At 38.1% G+C, this 25188-nt stretch overlaps 1 protein-coding gene across 3 annotated transcripts in view; it reads right to left on the minus strand.

The window, feature by feature from the left end:
* The window catches only part of KCNK2 (potassium two pore domain channel subfamily K member 2), a 130612-nt gene that overhangs the window by 30470 nt on the left and 74954 nt on the right, over nucleotides 1–25188 (minus strand). For all 3 annotated transcript variants that reach the window (XM_039249494.1, XM_039249492.1, XM_039249491.1), the window contains exons 5-6: nucleotides 23260–23446; nucleotides 10110–10249 (exon numbers count right to left, since the gene is read on the minus strand). In XM_039249494.1, the coding sequence (XP_039105425.1) occupies nucleotides 10110–10249; nucleotides 23260–23446 (327 nt within the window). The remainder of the gene's footprint in view (nucleotides 1–10109; nucleotides 10250–23259; nucleotides 23447–25188) is intronic.

Below are 25188 nucleotides of genomic sequence, written 5' to 3' on the forward strand. Positions count from 1 at the left end.
CGTGCACCCACTTTTTCCTAGACTTTTCCAATGAACTCAGGGTTTGTGTTTAAATTCTAGCAATATGAATACCCATAATGGCTTCTTGTTTTACCTCTTCTTTTATGTTTACTTTTTATGTCAAACAGATGAGACATTTAGGCAAAAGCACTCAAGCATTTTAGAATAATACATAATGATATATAGATGATAGTCTTAAAACTTTATATGATTATTTGACTTGTGAAAATAATTTGATACTAATTTCTTCAGAAACCCATGAGGAAAAGAACAAGCATTTAGTAAGCATTTAGCCACACCCCCCACTCTACCCACTGAGTCTTTATAAAGTAGCCTCACAAAGGAGGTAAAATCTTATTTTATAGGAAAATGGAGACTCAGAGAGATTAGGTGTTTTGGTGAAGTTTGCAAAGCTAGTAAATAGTTAAGATATATAAAATCTCTTCGAAGGGCTCCAAAGCCCATGCACTTTTTAGAAATTATACAGATCATGGAAACCAACTTGACAATAAACTATCTGTAAAAAAAAATTTCACCATCAAAAAAATAAATAAATTTAAAAAATCCTATCAATACTGACTTTTATATGTGGTGAAAATATCCTTTGATAATGAAGTCTAAATAAAATAAAATGCTACTTCACAAAGCAGATAATAAAAATAAAGAGCTTATTAAAAAAAAAAAGAAATCATACAGATCATTCCCATTCATTTAAAACCATGTTAAACCTTTAGTTAAAACTTTAGTTTTCAAGAGATCACTGACCTGAACCATAACACAATCAGTGACCAGACTAAATTCACAAAGCCCTTCTCTGTAGATAACAGAGAATAAGATGGGTCAGATTTGGGTACTGATTTGTAATGTCTTGATATCACCTACATATCAAATGAGAAGAGGAAAAAAAAATAACAACACATAACTAACTTTTTTTGGCCCTTGGGAGGCAGCACGGCAACAAGGTTGGGCCACGGAGTCACACCATCTGGGCTGATTACTGATTCTATCACTTATTACCTTTATAACCCTAAGCAAGTCACCTTACCTCCCTGGGCCTCAGTTTGCTTAATAGCAAGTATTATTTGACAGCTGAGTACTTTATATCATTATCTCATTTACATTGAAAAAGAAATAAAGTATATTGTAGAAGAAAAGTATTTCCATTTATTTATTTTTTTTAATGTTTATTTTTGAGAGACAGAGTGAGGCAGAGTGCAAGTGAGGGAAGGGCAGAGAGAGAGGCAGACACAGAATTCAAAGCAGGCTCCAGGCTCTGAGCGGTCAGCACAGAGCCCTACATGGGGCTTGAACCCATGTAGTATGTGACCTGAGCCAAAGTCGGGCGTTTAACCAACTGAGCCAGCCAGGCGCTCCAAAGTATTTTCCTTTTTACCCTCTCAAATCTTATTTTGTTTTCAGCATATATTTTGACTTGTAAGAGCTTCCTAACATTGTACCTGCAAAGGTTCATGGTATGCAGTATAATCCTGTGAAGATACAGAGCGACATAATTTGGGATCTTGGTTCTACAGAAATGGCTGTCCATAAAATTCATTTAGAAGTCAGACATGTACTGGAATAAAAAAGATACTGTTACCTCAAAATATAATTTAAGTTTCACATTGTTATTTGTTCTTTTCTTTATTTTTATTCTACTTTCCAAATTCCTATTTACTAAGTAGGTAGCTTGGCCTGGAATGAGAAAGACCTTTCTCCTTAGCACAACCAGGCAGAGTCAAATAGAGACCACCAGGCGAACCTCAAATTCTGACTGTTCAGAGCTTTTCCCCATAGTATAGTGAGGCACACCTCCCTCCCCATGGGATAGAAAAGAAGGGCCCTTTATCTGCCTTATTTTATTTTACTTTATTTTATTTTATTTTACTTTACTTCACTTTATCTTATTTTATTTTATTTACATTTTATTTTAGAGAGAGAGAGAGAGATAGAGAGCACAAGCAGAGGGAGGGAAGGAGACAGAGAAAGAGAGAGAGAGAATATTAAGCAGGCTTCACCCTCATCATGGAGCCTGACATGGGGCTTGATCCCACAACCTGGGATCATGACCTGAGCTGAAATCAAGAGTTGGATGTTCAACTGACTGAGCCACCCAGGCTCCCCATCTGCTTACTTTACATAACGTTTTGTGATACCGCCTGCCTCTGTTTTATTTTATTCTTATCCTTTAACCAAAGTTATATGCATTGAAATCTAAACCTGTGATGTATATTGTATACACTGTATATTGTATCCATAGTCCAACTTCATTTATAATTATTTTAGTATCTCATCAGAGAACAATAAAAATAGACCAAGAAAAAATGCCCCTCTCCCCCATGTTGGAAATCAAAGCAACAACTACAGTCTAATATGTTGTTTGAAGGTTAAAGAAAAGAAGGTTGGAAAGGTGGGATGGGGAAAGAGAAAGAAAAAAAAGTAAAGGCAGGCTATTTTAGAAACTAATCAGAGATTAACTGCCTTCTTACTCAAAACTCCTTTCTCCACATCTAGAACAAAAGAAAAAGCAAAATTATAAAGATCAATTAGGAAATACACCACCTATGGCATCTTCCCAATAAAGATATTAGCCTCAAACAAGAGTTACCTAATGCTGCACTCATCATAGAGTACCTAGTAAGTCTTTTTTATTTTACCTTATTTTTACATGGGCTTCATGCCCAGCACAGAGCATGACGCATACTGTGAGATCATTCCCTGAGCCAAGATCAAGAGTTAGACGCTTAACTGACTGAGCCACCCAGGTGCCCCATATCAAGTCTTTTCTAAATGAATGATTGATGAATGAATTAGATGTTAAACAATCTCCTAACTGGTCTCCACGTCTACAGTATTTTCTCTGGCCTGCCAGTTTGACACTGCTGTCCCACAGCTCACCTCCCACCCCATCACGGTACATACTTACCATGTGTGCTTGCCCAGCTTTGCCCAGGATCAGGGCCGCTATCACTGCTCAACCCCAGGTAGCAGTGGGGACACACAATTTTCTATTATTTGTGCTCCAAGGGCTCCTAGCTCCATAAGAAAACACTGTATGTGGCCCTTGGGAATTGTGCTTGTTGTGCCCAAAGATCTATCTTAGAATATATTCTGTGCATGGCACAATTCCAGGACAATATTTACAGTTTTTTTTTCCTACAGGAGTGGCATCCTGGTAGCACCTCATAGGGAATTCTAGTTACTTTACTTACTTATTTTACGTTATTGCCTTAGACTTTCCTTAGATTCCTTTTCTTCAACCCTAATCTGATCCATCACTTCAACTATCCTCTCTTCAAAACCTCAATTCTTTTGTTCTTCCAACAGATCCTATTGTGAATCAGTATATTTGACTATATTATTTGCTAAATAGTCTTTTACAGTCTCTGTATTCCATCCCTTCCTCCTTTAAAAGAAAGTAGCCCTCCAGGTTCCATTTTCAGCTCTCTTGTTGGCTTACTTTACAAATCTCAATGAGGTGAATTTATTTATTTATAATTTTTTTAAATGTTTTATTTATTTTTGAGAGAGATATAGAGACAGCATGAGCAGGGAAGGGTCAGAGAGAGAGGGAGACACAGAATCCGAAACAGGCTCCAGGCTCCAAGCTGTCAGCACAGAGCTCTACGTGGGGCTCGAACCCATGAACCATGAGATCATGACCTGAGCCAAAGCTGGACGCTTAACTGACTGAGCCACCCAGATGCCCCAGATGAGGTGAATTTATGCTACTCCCAACTTACACTGTCATTTATGTAGTGACGATCCCCCAAACTATCTCTCAGCTCCCATCCTTCCAACACGGTTCACACCTGAATTAGCCACACCTGAATTAGCCACCTGACATCCAACACAACCTTCAATGACAACATGTCCAAATTATCTTCATTCCGTCCCCAGAATCTCATTTTCCTGTGTTCCATAATTCCATCCAAAGCCAGAAACACGTCATCCTCTTTTTCTCTTTACTGCCCAAGGCTAATGGGTTACCACATCCTATTCCTTCTATGCCCCGAATAATTTGGAACCCTGGCTTTCATCCCTACCCTGCTGGCACTGTAGAGTCTTCACTCCACAGTACCTGGGTTCCTGCAATCATTGCTACCAAATGCTCTCTCTGCACCCAGCTTCGTTTCTAATCCATCTTCTACACTGTTGACAAGATCATTCATTCCACGTACTTAAAAACCTTCAATGGCTCTCCAAGGTTTTCAGAATAAAGTCTAACCTAATTCAAATGGCATATAAAGCCTTTCATATTAAAAGCACTTCTCCCGTACAAAATAACAAGAAAGAGGTCTGCTGCTACTCTTCCAGGACGCAGGCCATGAATACTCTTTAATTGCCCACCTTGGACAAGAAATACTGCTGCCAAGTCCCTACTCTTTCACAGAAGGGAGGCATCACCATCCCAAGTGAGATTAGGGAAAGGCCAAATGCTGCCACAGGCTAAGCAGCAGAAGAAAACCATCTTGCTTCTTATTCTCAGGTCCCTGGGGCAAAAGAAGTTCCAGGCACAGCCTTTCAAGGCTTCTGGAGTGACAGCTTGCCCACCAAAGGCAGTTTTCTTATGATGTAAGGCCGACCTACTAAGGTGAGTGTCTCCATTTGCATGAACACCTCCAGAGAGTAAAAACAGGATACTGGTTAGGGCGTCTGCGTGGCTCAGTCGGTTAAATGTCTGACTCTTGGTTTTGGCTCAGGTCATGATCTCACAGTTTTATGGGTTTGAGCCCCACATAAGGCTCTGCGCCAACAGTGCGGAGCCTGCTGGGGATTCTGTGTCTCCCTCTCTATCTGCCCCTCCCACACTAATGCTGTCTCTGTCTCTCTCAAAATAAATGAACTTAAAAAAAATAACATGATATTGGTAAAGAAGCGATGCTTGGCTGTCCACTCACTGTAGCCAGCTGTAGTGCCACATGGTCTGACAGCACTGGCGCGCTGTGATGGGGGCTGTGGTGGCGTTCATCTCACATGTGGATAGGAAAACTCCAGATACAGGAACATATACATCAATATAAGAACTCTACAGAAATCACAGGCATTTCAAACTCAAGGAATGTGAACAGTAGCAAACTATGTTTAATAAGGATATGCTATTCTGTGCTTGGTTAAAAACTTCTCTTGTGGGGCGCCTGGGTGGCTCAGTCGGCTTCGCGGCCAACTTGGCTCAGGTCATTATTTTGTGGTTCGTGGGTTTGAGCCCCGTTTCGAGCTCTGTGCTGACAGCTCAGAGCTTGGAGCCTGCTTCGGATTCTGTGTCTTCCTCTCTCTCTGACCCTCCCTTGCTCACACTCTGTGTCTCTCTCTCTTTCAAAAATAAATACACATTAAAAAAAAATTTAAAGCGGGGTGCCTGGGTGGCTCAGTCGGTTAAGCATCTGACTTCGGCTCAGGTCATGGGTTCGAGCCCCGTGTCGGGCTCTGTGCTGACAGCTAACTCAGAGCGTGGAGCCTGCTTTGGATTCTGTATCTCCCTCTCTCTCTGAACCTCCCCTGCCCCTGCTCACATGCTCTCTCTCTCTCTCAGACATAAATAAAACATTAAAAATTTTTTAAAAAAAATTTAAAGCAAAAAACAACAAAAATCTTCCCTTGTGACTTTTGTGGTCACATCTTATTTTTATTACACCTGTCTCAGATAGCGGTATTACTGTATTATCCACCATACCTAAATAACCTTTATTTTCTAGATGGAAACATCATTTTCTCAGAAGGGGATACGTGGCTTAATAGGAAACGATCGTTGGCCATACCAATTCTTACCATTGAATATGCGCCTAATCTCCATTAAACTTTTAAAGATAGTGAAACAAATAAATGCTTTTGCAGAGGTCATTATTTCCCTTGAGGAATGCAGATCAACTGTAATTATATATGACATTCTGAAATAATGCAGGGTTGCTTCAACTAATCACTTCTGCAAATATTTCAGATGCATCAGCTATACCAACATATTTCATTTGAGCATGTTCATCAAAAACCAGTTTTTCTAATTTCTAGACATAAGATTTTCATTACAATTAGTCATCATTGGAAACAATATACTTTAGCATAAAAAAAAGAAATAAGGCCACATACAATTAGAGGTATATATTTATACTCAACTGATACTCATGATATGGTTTAAGAATACAAAAAACAGTGGTGTCTGGATGGGATGAGCTGGTTAAGCATCTGACTCTTGGTTTTGACTCAGGTCATGATCTTGCAGTTCGTGAGTTGAAGCCCTGCATCAGGCTCTGTGCTGACAGTGTGGAGCCTGCTTGGGATTCTGTCTCCCTCTCTCTTGCCCCTCCCCTGCTCTCTCTCTCTTTCTCTCAAAAATAAACATGAAAAAAAATCATTTTAAGGATAAAAACACAAAACAAAACAAAACAAAAAATAATATGTAACTGAGATATTAGTAGGCAAAATATTTTCATTCAGGGAAAGCATGTTTTTAATATTATTACTTGGAAAATTACTGCTATATTTTGTATATTCTATAATAGTTAACATTTCTCTAATAGGGAAAATTTCAAGTTATCCAAAATACTTCATATTTTTATTCATCAAAACTGAAATCCAGAAATAATCTTGTTGCTTCTGGACATGTAGGAAGTTTGTAGAGGTTACAGGATCTGGAATGGTTTAGGTACAGAAAGTCAGGAATCCATAGTGAACAGTCACCCAGCATGCACAGTTCATCTATGGTAAGACGACTAGACTGTATTTAGTTGTGTTTAATTTCATTATGCCCTTTAGTGAGTTATTTCAAAACTAAAATGATCTAATAATCCTTCTTCCATAGTTGTAGAAATGTTTGTAGTATTTCCGTTTATAAAAACTTTGGCTCTGATAATCTATAGATAAATTATAAATCGTCTGTCCCATTCCTCTGCTGAATTTGTAACCCAATTTTGTCATTTCTCTACATTGCATTATAAATAAGTTAGAAAACACACATCTGCTCAAACTGACGTCTCCATTTTAATTGGCTCCACTGTCCAGAGCAGCTGTGGCCGCAGCTCCAGGAAGGTTCAAGTTCACTTTCGCTCATGGCCTTAACTCACATGGGCTTTCTGCAGATGCAGTCACCAGAAACCCCAAGTTACTCAAAAGGTTAAGTGACAGCTGAGAGACTTATGGTAAGAAAAAAAAAATACGTTTACTACTTTTCAGTGTTTAATAGCATGAAAACACGGCGATACATCTCATACTGCTGTTTGAGAATCACGAAGATCACTCACAAGAAGGCACGTGAACTTGTTTTTTATGTTAAACAAGCCAGTTCGTGTAGAACTTTAACTTTATTTCAAAGGATGGTGTGAAGGCCCAGACTGTGTCCTCTAAAGATGTAGGTAGAAGCCCTCACTCTCCATGTGACTGTATTTGGAGATGGGGCCTTGCAGGTCAGTAAGGTTCAATGAGGTCATAAGTGTGCACCCCTGATTTGATAGGACATATATCCTTACAGGAAGAGGAAAAGCCACCAGAGCTCTCCCCACACACATGCACAGAGAAAAAGCCATGTAAAGACACAGGGAGAAGGTAGCATTCATAAGACAAAGAGACCTGACCACAGACCAAGCCTGCTGGCACCTTCCCTATGAACTTCCAAGCTCCAGAACTGTGAGAAATGAATGTCTGTCGTTTCAGTCCCTAATCAAGGGTCCTGTGTTATGGCAGGACTCCTGCAGATCGTTCTCTCATTACTCTGGAGAAGTTTATTCATGCTACGTACCAGCTAGTCCTATCACAGAAAGCCCTGGTTTTTAGAAATACAGGATTTAAACTCGGATCAAATAGTCTATGTTATAAAATAAAAATACATTTTCCTACTGTTCTATATGTGCCTTAGTGGCTTTTAAACTTTTTGACTGTGATCCATAATAACCTTAGTATGTGTATATGCATGTGTGTACATAATATATGGTGTTTGAGTAATATGTGTGTGTCTTTCACAAAACTTTTCCTTTCTAACTGAAGAAGATATTTCTGTTCAATTCTCGTTTATTTACAAAATAAATGCTTGTCGGAATCAGACCAACAAATACAGAGAAAAAAACCTGGTGGTTGCCAGAAGGAAGGAGGTGATGGGGATTGGCAAAATGGGTGAAGGGTACTGGGAGGTACAGGCTTCCAGTTATGGAATGAATAAGTCAAGGGGATGGAAGGTACAACATAGGGAATATAGTCAAAGATCTCGTAATAGCATTATATGGTGGCAGATGGTAGCCATACTTGTGGAGAAATGTTGAATCACTATGTTGTACACCTGAAACTAACGTAACATTGTGTGTCAACTACATGCAAATCTTAACAATTAATTAATTAATTAAAAAATACTTGTGTGTGTTTTAAAAATCCATTTAAAATCCAGTTTATGGTTAGATGTTTGAGAAGTTTTCTTTTTAGCTATGTTATCTAAAACATTTCCTAGTTTCAATTTCCTTTTTTCCCTTAGCATCGCAAGATCCTTAAAAGTACACCAAAGTTAAAACAATTACAATATTCTGTTCTTCACGTTCTTTCTTTCTATCTTGCACACATGTGCATGTGAACACACACACACACACACACACACACACACACACAATGAGTCTAAGATGGAGGTGAATCACCTAGAGTCCTGTTCTAAGCAGACCTTTTCACGTGATTTAAATCAGAATGTCAAGCATATTATCTTGATGATTTGTTTGTAATAAAATATTTGGTTTATGGTGCAACTAAGATATAAATTAATGCATATAAGACTATGTGAAATTTTCATTGAGAAATATGGTACCCATGAAGGGAAGTGCTAAATAACTTACAGTCTTTCTAATAGACTACAGACATCTAGAGTACTGATAAGAAATTATATGACTTGATGAGTTTCAATAAAGTGTTTGTTTTTAGAGGGAAACTAATTTTATCATTTCCTATCATATTCTATTTCTCTTGGGTTTATGTTTAAAGAATCATGCTTGCTGTCTCAAAGATTTTGATACTAAGTATCTCCTAGCATATGAACACTGGATAATGAAATGGAGGGATAATTAAAGGAAGACAATGGATATAATAGCTGAAGGTTTTACAGATTTGTTTTTCTCAAAAAAAAAGTGATAAAGTTGTCTAAAATCTACAAACTAAAAATATGGAAATCATAATAAAACACTACTCTGTCACTCAAGCTGATAGCACTTTTGGGCCTATAAACATGAAAACAAAATGTAATTTCCAAAGTATAAAATTTCAAGAACAAGGTTTAAATTGTAAGCTTTCCAAAATTTCATGAGTCAAAATATTTAATGTTCATTTCGGCATGCATAGTTGTACAAAATAGGTAAAAGGGTATTTTTTGAATACCTGAAATCTGTACACAGGGAAATTGGGCTTAATGAATACAGCTTTGGGTACATATGTGTGTGTATGTGTGTACTTGCACACATTTATAACAACATAGGAAGGAGAAAATAATTTAATATAGTTAAAAATGCAATATTATATGATACATTCACTTTTTCATGCTATTGACATCTTGACATAAACATTTTCTTTTTTTAAATTTTTTAAATGTTTATTTTATTTTTGAGAGACAGAGTGCAAGTCGGGGAGAGGCAGAGAGAGAGAGAAAGAGAGAGAGAGAGAGAGGGAAACAGAGAATGGAAGCAGGATCCAGGCTCTGAGCTGTCAGCACAGAGCCCAATATGGGGCTTGAACCCATGAACCATGAGATCATGACCTCAGCCAAAGTCAGATGCTTAACTGACTGAGCCACCCAGGTGCCCCTGGATGTAAACATTTTCTATTGTATTTCTCTTTATGAAATAACATTTACTTTGTGCCTTTAAGGAAAAAAAGACATAAAACAAAAGGGAAAAAGAAATAGTGAAGAAAATATTCTAAATTATACCTTTTTTCATTATAAATTAGCCTCAGCCCCTGATAGCATCTAGTACATAGAGGTATTTAGCAAGTATTGTTAACTGAATTATACTTTAACATACAGCAAATACACACTGAACGTAACTTAAAATTTTTAAATAACATTTATTTTAAACAATCAATGTCAAAAAAGATGAAACATAATTTGTGCTAAATTAGCTAAATAGGAGTGTTTTTGTACACTTATTAATTCTTACCTCTTCCTTTGTCTTTTTTGATATCACTCGGAGCCAGTCCCCAATCATGCTCAGGACAGCAGCAAAATAAGCAAGCCCTACAAGGATCCAGAACCACACGACAGGCTTATAGAAGTCTAGATATTCAATATCTGATCCACCTGTGTGAGAAAAATAAAGCAGGACCAAATAACTTTATATTCGTGAAAGAAAATAAAATGGATATTTGCTGAAAGTACCAACTGAATTTTGGCTTGCAAAACAGAAATCTTGTCATTGACCAATGTTATTTTCTTCATATGGAATTCTCTCCTATCCTTTTCTATTTGTCAAGAACCAGTCATAAGTTTTTTTTTTAAGTTTTTATTTTAATTCCAGTTAGTTAACGTCTAGTATTAATATTCAGTCATGAGGTTCTTCTTAATGAGACTGTTCCTTACATCTCTAGGTCATAATGATTTTTCTTTGTTCTAGGTTTCTTTTTTGTTTATTACAATCTGTCTCAGCTAGTCGAGGGCTTAATTATTCCATGTATACTGGTTTCTCTTTCCACGTCTACTGAACAAGTAGAAGACAGAAATGACACCTTTTGGGGTATGCATTTAACTGAGCATATTTACAATACGTCAAACAATACATACTAACCAATCAATACATGGTTACCAATCAATGCAAAGTCAACCTGGTCAGAAAGTGGCTCTTATTCTAAAATCAGCAATACAGTGTATTGATAACAAATGCATGAGACAATGGCTTGGTGGGTCCAATTGGAACAACTAGTAATTTGCAGATGATATTGACATTTGTTACTGACTTTTTAGAGGAATTCCCATGCATGTCACAAATGTAAATCCTTAGATGTCAAGACAAAGTTAGCTAAGGAGCTCTTCTGTTTTATTTTAATCTTTGTTGCTTCTCCATCCATTTGGCAAAAACTGCACCTATGAGAATCTGAATCCAGTTCAACACATCCCTACATCAGTACATATAAATGGGGCACTTATTTAATTCCCCAACACTGAAAACAGTTACTTCTCTTCACAAGAGAGAAGAACAAGTCTCTCTCTGGAGAAATTCATGATTTACTCTGGAAAGCCTCACATAGACAATTACCCATAATCCGGTAGATACAGGGATAGCAAAAAAGAATAACAGAGTGTTATGAGAGGACATGGAAGAAATGATTTTTACTTCTGGAAGGGGAAAGGCAAGAAGAGAAAACGGGAGTCTTCAGTAATGAAGATCAGAACAGAGAAAGTGCAGTGTATAAATACACGGCATATCCAAAGGACTTTTAGTAGCTAACTCTACATATGGATGGAGGCCAGGGAGTAGATGGGTAGAAGAGAGGAATCTAGAAAAAGTGAATTGTCTCAGATTGTAAAAACTTGTTCCTACCACAATGGGGCATAGGTAAAGTTTATAGGTGATATCTTACAGTCATGTTTGACCATATGCCCAGAAAGATCCAGCAGCAGAGAAGGAAGGTTGACAAGGGAAGTCTCATAGTAACTTTTGTTCTGTCTAGCCAAGAGGTTATTGTGCCTGAGTTAAGGCTGGAATGGAAAGAAAAGGTATTAGAGGCAGCATCATTAAGGAAGAGCTGTAGGCTGATCAGAGCCCCTGTTTTGGGAGATGAGGACAGTAACTGAACAGGAAACACAGGGGAAGGAACAGTGACTAAAAATAAAATGTAATTCAAATTGGTACATGATAGGTTTGAAGGGCTTGTGGTACCAAGAGGTGGAGGCACACAGTAGGATCCTTACATACAGATCAAACATTTAACAAGGCAGAGCGGGAGATAAGGATTGTGGTATCAATAGCACAGAGATCGGATGCTTAAAGGGGTCACAGATGTACTCAATGCACAGAAATTCAATCCATCCATTCAGAAGAACAGCTAATAAATAGCAAGTATGCATGAAAGTCAAATATAAAATCGAAAAGAAGCATTACTATATATACATATATATGTATATATATATCAGACTTTGCGTTGACATTGTCAAATATCAAAGGGTCAGAGTAAAAAGAGAATATTTTTCTATTGGGCAAGTAACATGAATAGACACCAGTTCAGCTTTCTTTTGGGACAAATAATAATTTTAAAAGCACAGTTTCCAAAGTAAATAATATCACGTTCAAAATATTGTAAAAATTTACCTTGTGTAAAATTTTCAAAAATACCATTTCTGGGAAAGATTGTGGCGGCCAAATGCATCTCGTGATGGTTAAGACTTGGCCCACGGGGGGAGCAGCTCTACAAATTCACAGAAGTGACTTAAGAAGTGTGTGTGGAAACTTGTTATATGATAGGCTCACTAGTGAATTCCATTTCTCAAATGTTTCCATTTCAATGAAACCAAAATGACATTTTTTTCCAAGCACTTTCTCTTTCAAAACCAGAAAATCTTCATCCAAATAGCTGTGACTCACTTAACACTTAAGTTCACCAAGATGTTGATTTTAAAAGTTAGTTCATACTCAAGATGACTTTTTATAAGTCTTCTTTCTTATAAACAGGATGTCACAGTTTGAAAAGAGTAAATTAGCTTAATCACTGAAAGGTCTATATTTGGGTAAAATGTTCATCCCACAAGTTTTAGTGGATTCTAAGCCTGAGGGTGGGGGGTGGGGAATGCTTCCCGTTCTCAACTGCTGCTCTTAGGATAAAATACCGGCAGGCAAATGATCTAAGGAAAGCTAACGTATACAGGAGTGTTGTCCGACAACTCACAAGTCCTATTCACTTCTGAAAGCTAGGATTTATGAATTAATTCCTATACTGTTTCATCCACTTGATCCAAGAATCCAAATTAAAATATCTGTAACGTCAAGATAGCTTGCTTAAAAGGGGCTGTTAGTCTTATTTTTAGTCTTATTGTTGATTAGGAGACATCAACAAAATATTTCTTTTGGCTGTTGGAAGCATTAATTTCCATCTAGCTACATTCAGGCAACCTGTACGTGGGTCTTTTGCTTATTAAGAACCTAAGGTAATGTCTCTGCCATGGACTCACAGCCTATGTCCCCCACCCCCTTCTCCACTCTGCTACTCTTATAATTTTTTTCCCCTCCTTTCGCAGACTCCTGAGCTTCTGCCTGTAGGATGCTACAAGGGCTCTCCCCTCCTGGGTTCCTCACCCACTTGGCAGGGACAGTCACCTCATTGCTCTTTTCTTTGTTGCCACTGAAAGTACGCACACAAGTCCTTTCCATTTTCAGATCTTCCTGGCTAATCATTATAGGAGAACAGACAGATGGTAATAAAAATAGTAAAGGGTGGTGGAGGTACCAAGGTTTCAGGGATCTTATAAACTATTCCAAGTAGTTAAAATAAGTCTTTTCCTGACTCTCATGATACGTGATGGTGCCTTTTTTTCTCTGACTTTCTCCTTAGTGCTTAAATAGGAGATCAGCCAAAATTGAATTTAGCAGATTAAAGTACTAAAAATATAGGTCAGGCAAGCTTTATTATTATTATTGTTATTATTAATTTATGGCATTATTGGAAGGAACCCATTTTCACAACAGTGAGTTTCCTAAACATTTTCTTGATTCAATCCCTCCATCCAGCATTAAAAAAGTCATCTCCTACTTGACCCCAAGAATTACTGGTTAAGGGGCAGAATAGCCCATGAGGCTATCGCAGGCACATACAGGTTTTGTTTCTGTTCTTTTTGTTGTTTTGTTTTTTAATAAAGGCCTTGATAGTTCTATATACAGCCTAGTCTATGCTCATTTCAGTTGATTTCCAAAATACTCAAAATCTGATTGGAAGAAGAGTGAAAAGTAAGACTTCCTGATCGCTCACCTAAATGCAATCATTCCATCCTAATGCCCTGGGGGGGCAGGTATTGAGGGAGTTATATTCCCACTCCTCACATGTCCATTGATTTAGAACAGGGCTATTAGTAAGGCCGTTCACCACAGATTTAAGCCACATCTCCAGCTGCCTCTCTCAGTAATGAAGCTGATAATTCAATTGCCATTTCATAGTCTGTTCAGAATTCAGGAGTAAAAGTCAGTTTTTGAACCGGCTCCTAGAAGACCCAACAATAAGCAGCCCCACTTACAGTAAAGAAGCCACGGTCTTAGTAGGTTAAATAACATGTGTCAGGCCACACAGGAAAGGAGGTAGCAGAGCTGGAATTCAAAACCAAGGCTCCCTTGCTCCAAAACACAGGCTGTTTTCCACTGACCAGGTTGTGCATGATCTCAGCTACTGTCCTTATCATTTATCCACCAGCCTTTTGCATATATACTGCATGGTGGATACTTAGCTGGGGCTAGAAACCCTAAGTCAAACAAGGTATGCCTCTTCCCACCCTTCCCCTCAATGGTTTTACCTAGAAAAACCAGGTGGGTCTGAAGAAAAGTGCTATTTTATCAGAAGCTTCCTTACCAGGCTTCTGTCCTCATTCCAACAGTTTCTAGTAGTTGGCCCTATTCTCCTCTAAAGAACTTGAGTATGCGATGCCCTCTCTTATTTCATTGTCTTTCTCTGAGATGCTCCTGAATCACAGGAAATTTATAAAGAAGAAAGCAGAAGGAGGGGGATGGGGAGGAGGGAGAGGGGGAGGAGAAGGAGGAGAATCCTGGATTTAAAGAATCATCTAGTCATTCTGAACTAAAATCATCAACTCTATGCCCCCCCTCCTCTGGTTTACAATTATATTTGTATTACAGAATGTAGATACAGACATAGAACCTTTTGCTACAGAAAATGAGCATCACATCTTGACGTGGTCTTTAGGTATTTTAGTTTAGATATGAAATACTTATTTTAATTTTTTGTTTATTTAGCTTTACTTTCATTAAATAAAACTATCCTCCCTTAATATAAAAGGGAGAACTTATTTCCTGCTTTAGTGTATATATATATATATATATATATATATATATATATCATAGTAAAGCAATTTAACTGAATGAAGATACTTCTTAGTGTTTCAAGAACTAGGAGGCTCTTTTAATAATGTTGTAAACTCTGTTTTCTTTCTTACAAATGGAAGTATGACTTCAGTATTAAACACAGCTTACCTACTAAGCCAAACTTCTCACATGCTAGTAAGTCAGAACAACAAAAGTCAAAAGAAGTTAACTAAATCTCTCTAGCCTTTGAACCTATATTTTGGGATTTTCAATGTCACATTTAAGATGTTGTCCATTTCCTGCTGGGTACTTGATCTAAAAACAGAAAAACAGCCATGAGAAGAGCAGTAGTTTCATGATCAGAAAGAAAGATCAATACATTGTCATTCACTCTTCCTTCACATGGATGGAAACCTATAGTGTCTAAGACATACATAATTGTTATTCCGAGAAACTGCTTTAAGTCTCATTATAGAGCAATCTGGACCCTTTTTCATTACACTTAGTACAATTCACTGCCTGTCTCACTAATCCATAACTACCAATCACTGAATGTTTTCCTTCTCATGTTTTCCCTGAACATGTTTCCACAATGTTTCCATAGATCCCATCCTGAATCTGAAAAGTTAAATAACTTATAGGTCTGTCTGTCCCCAGGTCTTAGGACTTCTGACCCATTTGGGTCAAATCCCACTTAATTCATGTAGACAGCCATCCATTCTTTTGTCAGTTCTCGGAGAGTCACTGGCTGAATCTGGGGGTGACCAGACTGCAGTATTTTCCTATGTTACAAAACAGAAAGACTACCAGGAAGACAAGAAAGGTCTCTATTTAATTTTTGCCCCTAATTTTCAAACATTCTGTCCCAAAGAAAAAATACTTGTTCTCTAAATACTTGAATAGTTGAATACTCAAATGAATGATGAATGATGAATATAATACATCTCCTAGCAATCACACACACCCTCCCTTTCTGATAAAAGCAATTTTTCTGAGACATCGCTGGGGTGGTCGTGGTGACCATTATTCATTCAGTAGACTTCACTCCTCATCAGCTACTTTCCTTCTTATCTACTGAATTCCTGGCAGATTTTTACTATTATTGATCAAGTCAATAACAGCGAGTTGAATAACTGGCCACTGATATAATTGCAAAACATTAGGCAACATCAGGACTGTTCTCTAGAGGGTCTCTGCTGGAACTGTTTTGAACCAAAAACCTGCTATGATTTCTCAACAGAGATTTATATGTTTTCATGATAAATTGCCTTTCCATTCAGCAAGCTCTGAGCACTCCACCAAATGAGTCATGTTTTCAGTTATAAGGAACAGCAATAGTTCGGTTACGATAAACTTCATTTCTGATAATGACTTTGAAAACATAATTCCAAGAAATCTTAATTCTTTTTTTTTTCAACTTTATTTATTTTGAGAGAGAGTCAGTGAGAGAGCATGTGGTAGAGACAAAGAGGACAAGAGAGAAAATCCCACCCAGGCTCCATGGTGTCAGCAAGGAGGCTAACGTGGGACCTGAACCCAAGAACCGGGAGATCATGATCTGAAGTGAAGTCAAGAGTCAGATGCCACCACGTGCCTCAAGAAAATTTAATTCTTAATATGAGATACACAAAAATGTTCTTTCTAAGTAAAAAAAAGGAAGACAAATGATTATACAACTGTGAAAATTTGTAAAAATTTAGTAAAGGTAAAAGTATCAGAAGAATTTTACCTTGGAAAGTTCTAAATTCTATTTTCTGTATACAGGAGCATAAGTCACTAAGCATAAAGCTTAATTAAGTCAGTAAGCTTTTGTTGAGGAGCTGGACTTAGAATCAAATTGACATGAGACAGATTCAACAGGGGAAATGTAATAGGTGTATGGGCAGGGAATCAATATAGATATGAAATTCCAAAGACAGTAAAGTAACATGAAGATTATATGACCTAAGAAGAGGGGGAGGGGTCTAAGGGCACAAAGGGGAGGAAGGCCACTACCAGGAAGATGAGAAGAGATGTTTGGAAAAACAAAGGTTGTCCTGTTATGCAGGTAAGTTTCTTAAGTAAAGGGGAGTCTTTATTAATGGCTCTCTTCCTGGTACAGGCTCTCTTTTCCAATATATTTAGGCAGTTGAGGGGGAGGCAGAGAGCTTTTCCTGCATCTGGTGAGTTTTGATTACTTTCAACTCAAAATAATGTTGATGCCAAGGTGGCCTATCTCGAGACAGCCAGCTCTTAGCTCTTATGCTTTCAATAAGTACCAGTGAGATATGGAAAATTTCATTATTCAATTAATACACTAGATTACACTGATCTATATCTGGATGGCTAAATACATTTATGTTCTGATGGAAAATGTGTTTTCATAAGATCGACCATGAGGATTTCATAGAACATCTATATTTTTGGTTAAAATTCTTGTTTTTTATTGGAATAGTAAGTAATATAAGGACACTGATTTGTGAAACTATAAATTTTCATCTGGCTTTCACTCATTCAAATTATATCTTATGAACAAACCTAGTTTATGAAAAGGGGTGTTTTTTGAGGACTTCTTCAGGCAGCTTCTAAACAAGATGTGGAAATGTGTTTCTTGGCTTGCATGACCCACTCTTACCCTAATAGTATATATAAATGAGATACTAGTTTTGGAAAAGAAGTGTATTTTATTGTTTTTTTTCTTTTGGGGGGGGAAGAATTTTAAATTGTGTTTAATTTGGTAATTATATGACTTCTCTCCAAATTTGAAGAATCACCATTTTTAAAAAAATCATAGGCCTGGAAGAGCAGTCATAGAGGCAAGCCTGAATAAATAGAATTCAGTCTGTCACACATTTCCACATCATTGATATTACTGCTTAAGTTTTATTTTATTTTATTTTTTAGAGAGAGAGCGAGCATGCAAGTTGGGGAAAGGGACAGAGCAGGGAAGAGAGAGAGAATCTTAAGTAGGCTCCAAGCTCAGCACAGAGCTCGATGCAGGGCTTGATCCCATGACCCTGGGATCATGACATGAGCTGAAATCAAGAATTGGACACTCAGGGCGCCTGGGTGGCTCAGTTGGTTAAGTGTCCAATCCGACTTCAGCTCAGGTCATGATCTTGCAGTTCGCGGGTTCGAGCCTGTGTCGGGCTCTGTGCTGACAGCTCAGAGCCTGGAGCCTGCTTCATATTCTGTGTGTGTGTGTCTCTCTCTCTCTGCCCCTGCCCTGCTCACAGTCTGTCTGTCTCTCTCTCAAAAATAAATAAACATTAAAAAAACAAAAAGAATCAGATGCTCAACAGACTGAGCTACCCAGGTGCCCCTTCTGCTTATTAGGTTTTAGTGAAGGGATAATTTAGGTCTCAGTCTACAAGGTAAGCCTGATTTAACAACTTATCACCTCCGACTTTTCATGAAATGAAAAATAAGATGGCAAAAGTTAAGAAACAGAATGCAGGAAATTAACAGTTAATTCTCAAACATAATTTTTGCCATTAATTTTAACCTGCCTCTATAATTTGGCTATAAATTATAGGCACTGCTAAAATAACACTTTGCTAAATAATTGACTTTGTCTCTTCTTGCCTTTTAGGAAGGGTTACTCTGCAAGCACTGGTCTTGTTAATGGAGGTCTGTTTATTCATGTGTAAAATAAATGTGGGAGTGACCCTGTGGCCTCCTTGGGTCTGTTTTAGTTCTAGAACATTAAGAGCTAGTGAAAGAACAAAAAAGGCCATCAGGAGGGAGCACACACCAGGCATTAAGGTAACCAGCCAGCCACTAAAACACCTCCCTTGAATAAATATGAATATAAATATAAAATTTTCCAGGTTTTGTGGCACCTGGGTGGCTCAGTCAGTTAAGTGTCTGTCTTTGGCTCAGGTCATGATCTCATGATTTGTGGGTTCGGGCCCTGAGTTGGGCTCTGTGCTGAGAGCTCAGAGCCTAGAGCCTGCTTGAGATTCTGTGTCTTCCTTAGTCTCTGCCCCTCTCTGCTCACACCCTGTCTCTCTGTGTCTCTCAAAAATAAAAAAAACATTAATTTTTAAAAAAAATTTCCAGGTCTCTTCTTGCAGAAAAATTACTAACTACTGAATTTCTCTGTTCAGTCACATACACAATGAGACCTAAACACTGTGTCGATTTGTCTTTACCAGCGATCTGTAAAAGCTTTGGATTTAATATTGCCAACAGTGAAAAGGTTTTGCATACGCAAATTTACATGCATGTTTATTTATGAATTAGAAATCTATTATGCTCTTATATGCTACATCATGGAGACTATGACATATAAAAAGTAAAAAAGTAAGGAATAGGGCTTAAAAATACATCAAAACAGGAGTTGTTCTGTCTGCTTCCCATGACAGAAATTATATCCGGCTTGGATTTTCTAGCTCATACCCTGGAGATGAGTACTCTGCCTCAGAGTTCTGGTCTAAAACACCACATCTTTACGTGTTGCTCTCAAGATGCTTCTAATGTTTACACCAAGATTACAACCCTCATCCTAAACATTTATATATCGCTCTCCAAAATTACTTATTTTCTCTTAATAATATCAGTTTGAAGAGTATGTTCTTTAATTGGTTCTCAAAGGAGTTCCGGGGCACCTGGGTGGCTCAGTCGGTTAAGCGTCCAACTTAAGCTCAGGTCAGATCTCATGGTTTATGGGTTCGAGCCCTGTATGAGGCTCTGTGCTGACAGCTCAGAGCCTGGAACCTGTTTCCGATTCTGTGTCTCCCTCTCTCTCTGCCCCTCCCCCACTCATGCTCTGTCTCTCTCTGTCTCAAAAATAAACAAACAAACAAACAAAAAGGAGTTCAACACAAGAACCTTAATGATTGAACCTTAATCCTATTCCGAGCAGGGTTTGCAGGTTTGAGGCGGGCATAAGATGGGGAGTGTGCATTGCAGGAGGCATATCTTTAGGTTCTTTTGAGATTTATAGTCTAGTAGAAAGACAAGGAGGTTTAAGTTGGAGCAGTGTCTCATGTTTTCCTTGGCAAAAATACCAACATTAAGTAAGAATACTATCTGTAGTGACTTCAAAAGGGAAGGTTCTACAAAGTCAACAACTGATACTTCCCAGATGGGATACTTACCTTTCCTCAATAGCTAACTTTTACTCCACAGTCACAAGGTACCCAGAAGCAAAGCCTCTTTATGTGTACTCGATTGAATTAAATGAGGCAATTCTTTTCCCAGATCCTCAAGATTTTTGTTTTTCCAAAGAATCTTACAAAAAGTACACATTTCCTACCCAGCCTTGGCCACATCTGCCTCATCTACACACTCCTTCCAAAACCACTCCCTGGGCACAAGGACCTGGCTGGCATGTGAAGACTCTACTTTAGTTGATCCTCCTCAGTATGTGTCACTTGAATCCCATCAAATTCCTTTGCTAATTATTAGCAAGGCCTATTTCTAGTCCTTTTTTATTATTTCCTCTACAAAAACCAAAAATTACAGCAATGGATTTAGAAAGCAGTGCAAAGTAATGAAATCCTCGTAATAACAGAGATGTTTATTAGATTACACTTATGTCACAGATATCATTTTATTACCATGTTCCCCTACAGTGTTAGCCACAACTCTGAATTCAGGCTCCCCACTCCTATAAATAAGATGCTCTCCATGAACTGCTCTTCTAATAGAGAGTGGCTACAAATAGACCTACGTCATCTAGCCAGTTTCCAAGTGTTGATCTCTTAAGGTTAGTATTAAAAAAAAAAAGGTGGTTTTCTTTTTTCATCTTCTACAAAACCAGAAAGTAAAAATATTTGCTGTTTTTTTCTAAGTCATTTTATACTGTGGTCACAAATACAACATTATTTTAGGATTCTACCCACTTTTTTTTAAATTTATTTATAATCTTTGGTTTTTTAAACCAGACCAGGCCACATACTGGACTGGGAGTCTGTCAATTTCTTAAAATAATACGTGCAGTATATTAGGTTAGTGAAATGTTAGAAGTAGAACGTAAATGTTCTTACCATCCCCACCCAAAAAAGATAAATAGGTGAGAAGATGCATGTGTTAATGTGTTAGTTAACTAGATTAACTAGATGCTTTTATAATATGTACATATATCAAATTACCATGGTATACACTTTTATTAACATCTTACAATTCTATTTTCTTTTTTAAAGATTTTTTAATGTTTTATTTATTTCTGAGAGAGAGAGAGAGAGAGAGAGAAAGACAGACAGAGTGAGCAGGGGAGGGTCAAGAGAAAGGGAGACACAGAATCTGAAGCAGCCTCCAGGCTCTGAGCTAGCTGTCAGCACAGAGCCCTACGCTGGGCTCCAACCCACAAACCATGAGATCATGACCTGAGGCGAAGTCAGAAGCTTAACCAACTAAGCCACCCAGGTGTCCATTTATTTTCAATTCTATCTCAATAAAGCTGAAAAATAAAGAAAATGTTGCGTTACCATAAAAAAATTGAAAGTTAAAATAACACATGCAATACAAAGCTTGCATCAGACTCCTCACTAATACCTATATGCCACAGCTGTTATAAGGCTTGATATTTACCAAATGGCGCAAGAGGCCAAGGTTAACATACCATGGGTCTAAATCTTGTTATCATCTCACTGTGTCTTACTTTCTCCTACATCAATGCACTTTCTACTTCTACTTAGGCCAATCATACACCTTCCATGAGAGGTTAGAAAAATGGGTGCTTTAGGGCAGAAGCTGGTCTTCTTATCAGGAGCTACAAATGTTTGTGATGATTGTCTCTACAGTTTGCTAATCAGAAAACTAAAGGATCTCCAGCAGACTGATGCACCCTCACCTCTTTTGGATCCTCCATCCAGTACAGAGATATGTGCACAGTATTTCAGACCAAACGCAAAGCTTCCTTCAGGAAAACATCCCCGCCTTCAAGGATCTATGTTCCCCTAGAAAGGGGGGCTTTGCCAGGTTCAACCATATTGAACAAATCAATAGAAACAGATGGACCATCAGGCTTCTCTGAGATTTTAGAGACCTGTGCAAAACAGTTTCCTTCTGAAAACATTTAAGTAAGAAATCTGGGACAAGAAAGAACAGTAAACAGCCAGAAAGCATAAAACTCTTAAAACTAAATTCGGCTGGTGAGTTTATTCTGGGAAGTTGAAGAGCACATGCCTACTACAGCGTTGAGCATGATTTTCTAATACTTCAAATCGGATTTTCTAAAAAAGCATTCTTTAGATTTTCAGGAGCTAGTCAAAATGATCCATGATAGAACATCACCATGCTTACTTTGACCACCATTATTATAATTTATTTAAAACTGGAATTAGAATAATAATGATAATTGGATACTATACATGGTAAAGAAAGAATTAAAATGATAGGAAGTGAGGACTTAAGAGACAAAACAATAAAACAGACTGCAATTGTAATAACATGTACAAAAGGAAATACCAAAAAATGCAAACAAAAAAATGTGGCCACTTTGGTTATGGTGAAAAATGCTGTCCTGAGAATTGAAAACTAAAGGAGGTAAATATCTTGAAGGTTTTAAATAGCTTAGAACATCTTCTGAAGTTTGCAGGTGTTTTTAAAACTAAGACATGAAAAAGCTTATGTAAAAAAAGCAAAAATAAGTTAAACTCGAATTCATGAAACTCTAAAAATAAATAAATAAATACAGGGGTAGATTGGTTTCTAAATTAGGGTGGGAATATAAGATTCTGAACAAACAGAAACATGTGTTTCTTTCCTAGAATGACATCTAAATGTTCACCTGCACCCTTCTGCTTACCTCCACTGTCACAGGAGAATGATTTTTGTGTCTGTCACTGTTACGGATTAAATGGTCTTCCAAAATGGTATGCTAAGTCCCCAGAACCTCAGAACACAGGCTTCTAAGAAAAATAAGGTCCTTGAAGATGTAATTAGTTAATTTGAACTCATACTGGAGTAGAATGGTCTTTCCGTCCAGTATGACCAGTGTTCATATAAGAAGAGGGACAGTTACAGGTTCACAGAGAGAACAAATGCCATGTGACGCCGTGAGCAGGGATAGTGATGGGGGGGGGGGTGGCAGGAACTGACTGGCTCCCTCAGAAGCTGAAAGAAACAAGGAGGAAGGCCATCTAGAGTCTCAGAAGGACCGTGCCCCTACTGTCACCCTGATTTTGAATTTCTGTGAGGCAATGAGTTTCTTTTGCTTAAAGCCACCTAGCTTGGGGAGTGGTGTTTATTAGGGCAGGCCTGGGAAATTAAGACAGACACACTGTGTTGTGCTACGAACCCAAGCAAAAAGTCTAACTAAAGGACAAGGTTTGGGTGAGTAGTGTCGGTATCAGGAAAATCTTACCTGCCACGTAGTCGCCAAATCCAATGGTCGTTAGAGTGATGACCACAAAATAAATGGCGTCCAGGGCAGTCCAGCCTTCTATGTGCTTGAATATGATCGCAGGCAGAGCAACAAAGAGTACACAGCCGAAGAGTATAAATATGATGGTTGAGATGATGCGAATCTTGGTCTGACTAACGTTCCACTTCTACGGGTGAGAGTGAAGACAGCGAGAAAGAGACACTGATGGAGATTTATTGATTATTGGTGCACCTGCAAAGCTAACCTAACACACAGCTATCAGAAAATGACCAAGTAAGGATGTTATTTTATTCCCTTTCATGATTAATTTTCAATTGTCTTATAAAAATTGGGTCGAACACACCTAACTCAAAGAAATCAATGCTCATGATGATACTACTCTACTCTTACATAGCTTTACAACAGATAAAATACTTTCCAAATAAATTACATCTGCTCTGAGAATAAAATTTGAGATTTACATCATTCTCCGTTTATGTGAACTACTTTTGATTTTTTTAATAGTTTATTGATTTTTGAGACAGAGACAGAGCATGAGTGGGGGAGGGGCAGGGAGAGAGGGAGACACAGAATCCGAAACAGGTTCCAGGCTCTGAGCTATCAGTGTAGAGCCTGATGCGGGGCTCGAACCCACGAACTGTGAGATCATGACCTGAGCCGAAGTCAGACACTTAATCGACTGAGCCACCCAGGTGCCCCTATATGAACTACTTTTGAAATATTTCTATCCTATAGGCATACCGCTGATGGCGAGCCAAGCATAATCCAGAAATAGAGCAAAATAGAGAAAACTGAACCATGAACTAAATATTGATGGGATGCCTGGGTGACTCAGTTGGTTAAGCATCTGACTTTGGCTCAGGTCATGATCTCGCTGTTTGTGAGTTTTGAGCCCCATGTCAGACTCTGTGTTGACATCTCAGAACCTAGAGTGTGTTTCAGATTCTGTGTCTCCCTCTCTCTCTCTCACTCTCTGCCTCACTTGCACTCTGTCTCTCTCTCTCTCAGGAATAAACATTAAAAAATTAAATGATGACTATTGATAATTGATAAAAATTATTAATTTTGTGAAAAATGTCCCCTTCACTCTTATGTTTTCCTATCATTCTTCAATCGATTCAGCTGAAGTACTCACAGACGATGGCCACAGTTGATTCCCCTGTGAACCAGATGAATTATCTCTCTGTTCTATGGCTTTAAACTGTACAACTGAATAAATCAAACATGACATGGAGGCAAGAATAAATCTTCAATACCCCTTCACTACAGCTGTCTTCAGAGTCCCCATATTTTTTCACCTTCTTCTCTTACCAGGAATCTCCTCAGTATAACATATGTGTATGTACGTTTGTCCACAACAATTTATCTCCAGCTCCTCATCTGAGGCTGAACATCTCTAACTGGAGCTTTCCTATCTGCTATTAAAATTATAGGTCACATCCCCACCATATAAAAACCACTAAGTTTTAAAACTTGACAGTTTTCTAGAGATAACGATCTAGGAAACCAATTCAAATGGAAGGTGAAAAACAAAAGTTTCTCTAGCCCACCACTCTTATCACATACGTGAAAATTAGACAAGTTTATGTTGTACATTCTCACAACAGTGGTTAGTACTAAGTGTGGAATCATGACCACTGGCATGTATTCCCTGCCAGGGCACAGGCTCTGTTTTGTGCACTGATGTAGCTGCAGCATGAAAAACATTGGCTGGCATCCAGTAGGCAACCCAAAATTTGTTGAATAAAATAAAACAAATGAATACACAAACAAAGAGCAGAATAAGAACTATAAATACAGAGAACAAACTGATGGTTGCCAAATGGGAGGGGGAAGGGAGAAGTGGGCAAAATGGGTGAAGGGGAGAGGGAGATACGGCCTTCTGGTTATGAAATGAATAAGTCAAGG

Source organism: Hyaena hyaena, unplaced genomic scaffold (assembly GCF_003009895.1).
Source record: "Hyaena hyaena isolate Hyena2069 unplaced genomic scaffold, ASM300989v1 scaffold_339, whole genome shotgun sequence".
Lineage (NCBI taxonomy): Eukaryota > Metazoa > Chordata > Mammalia > Carnivora > Hyaenidae > Hyaena > Hyaena hyaena.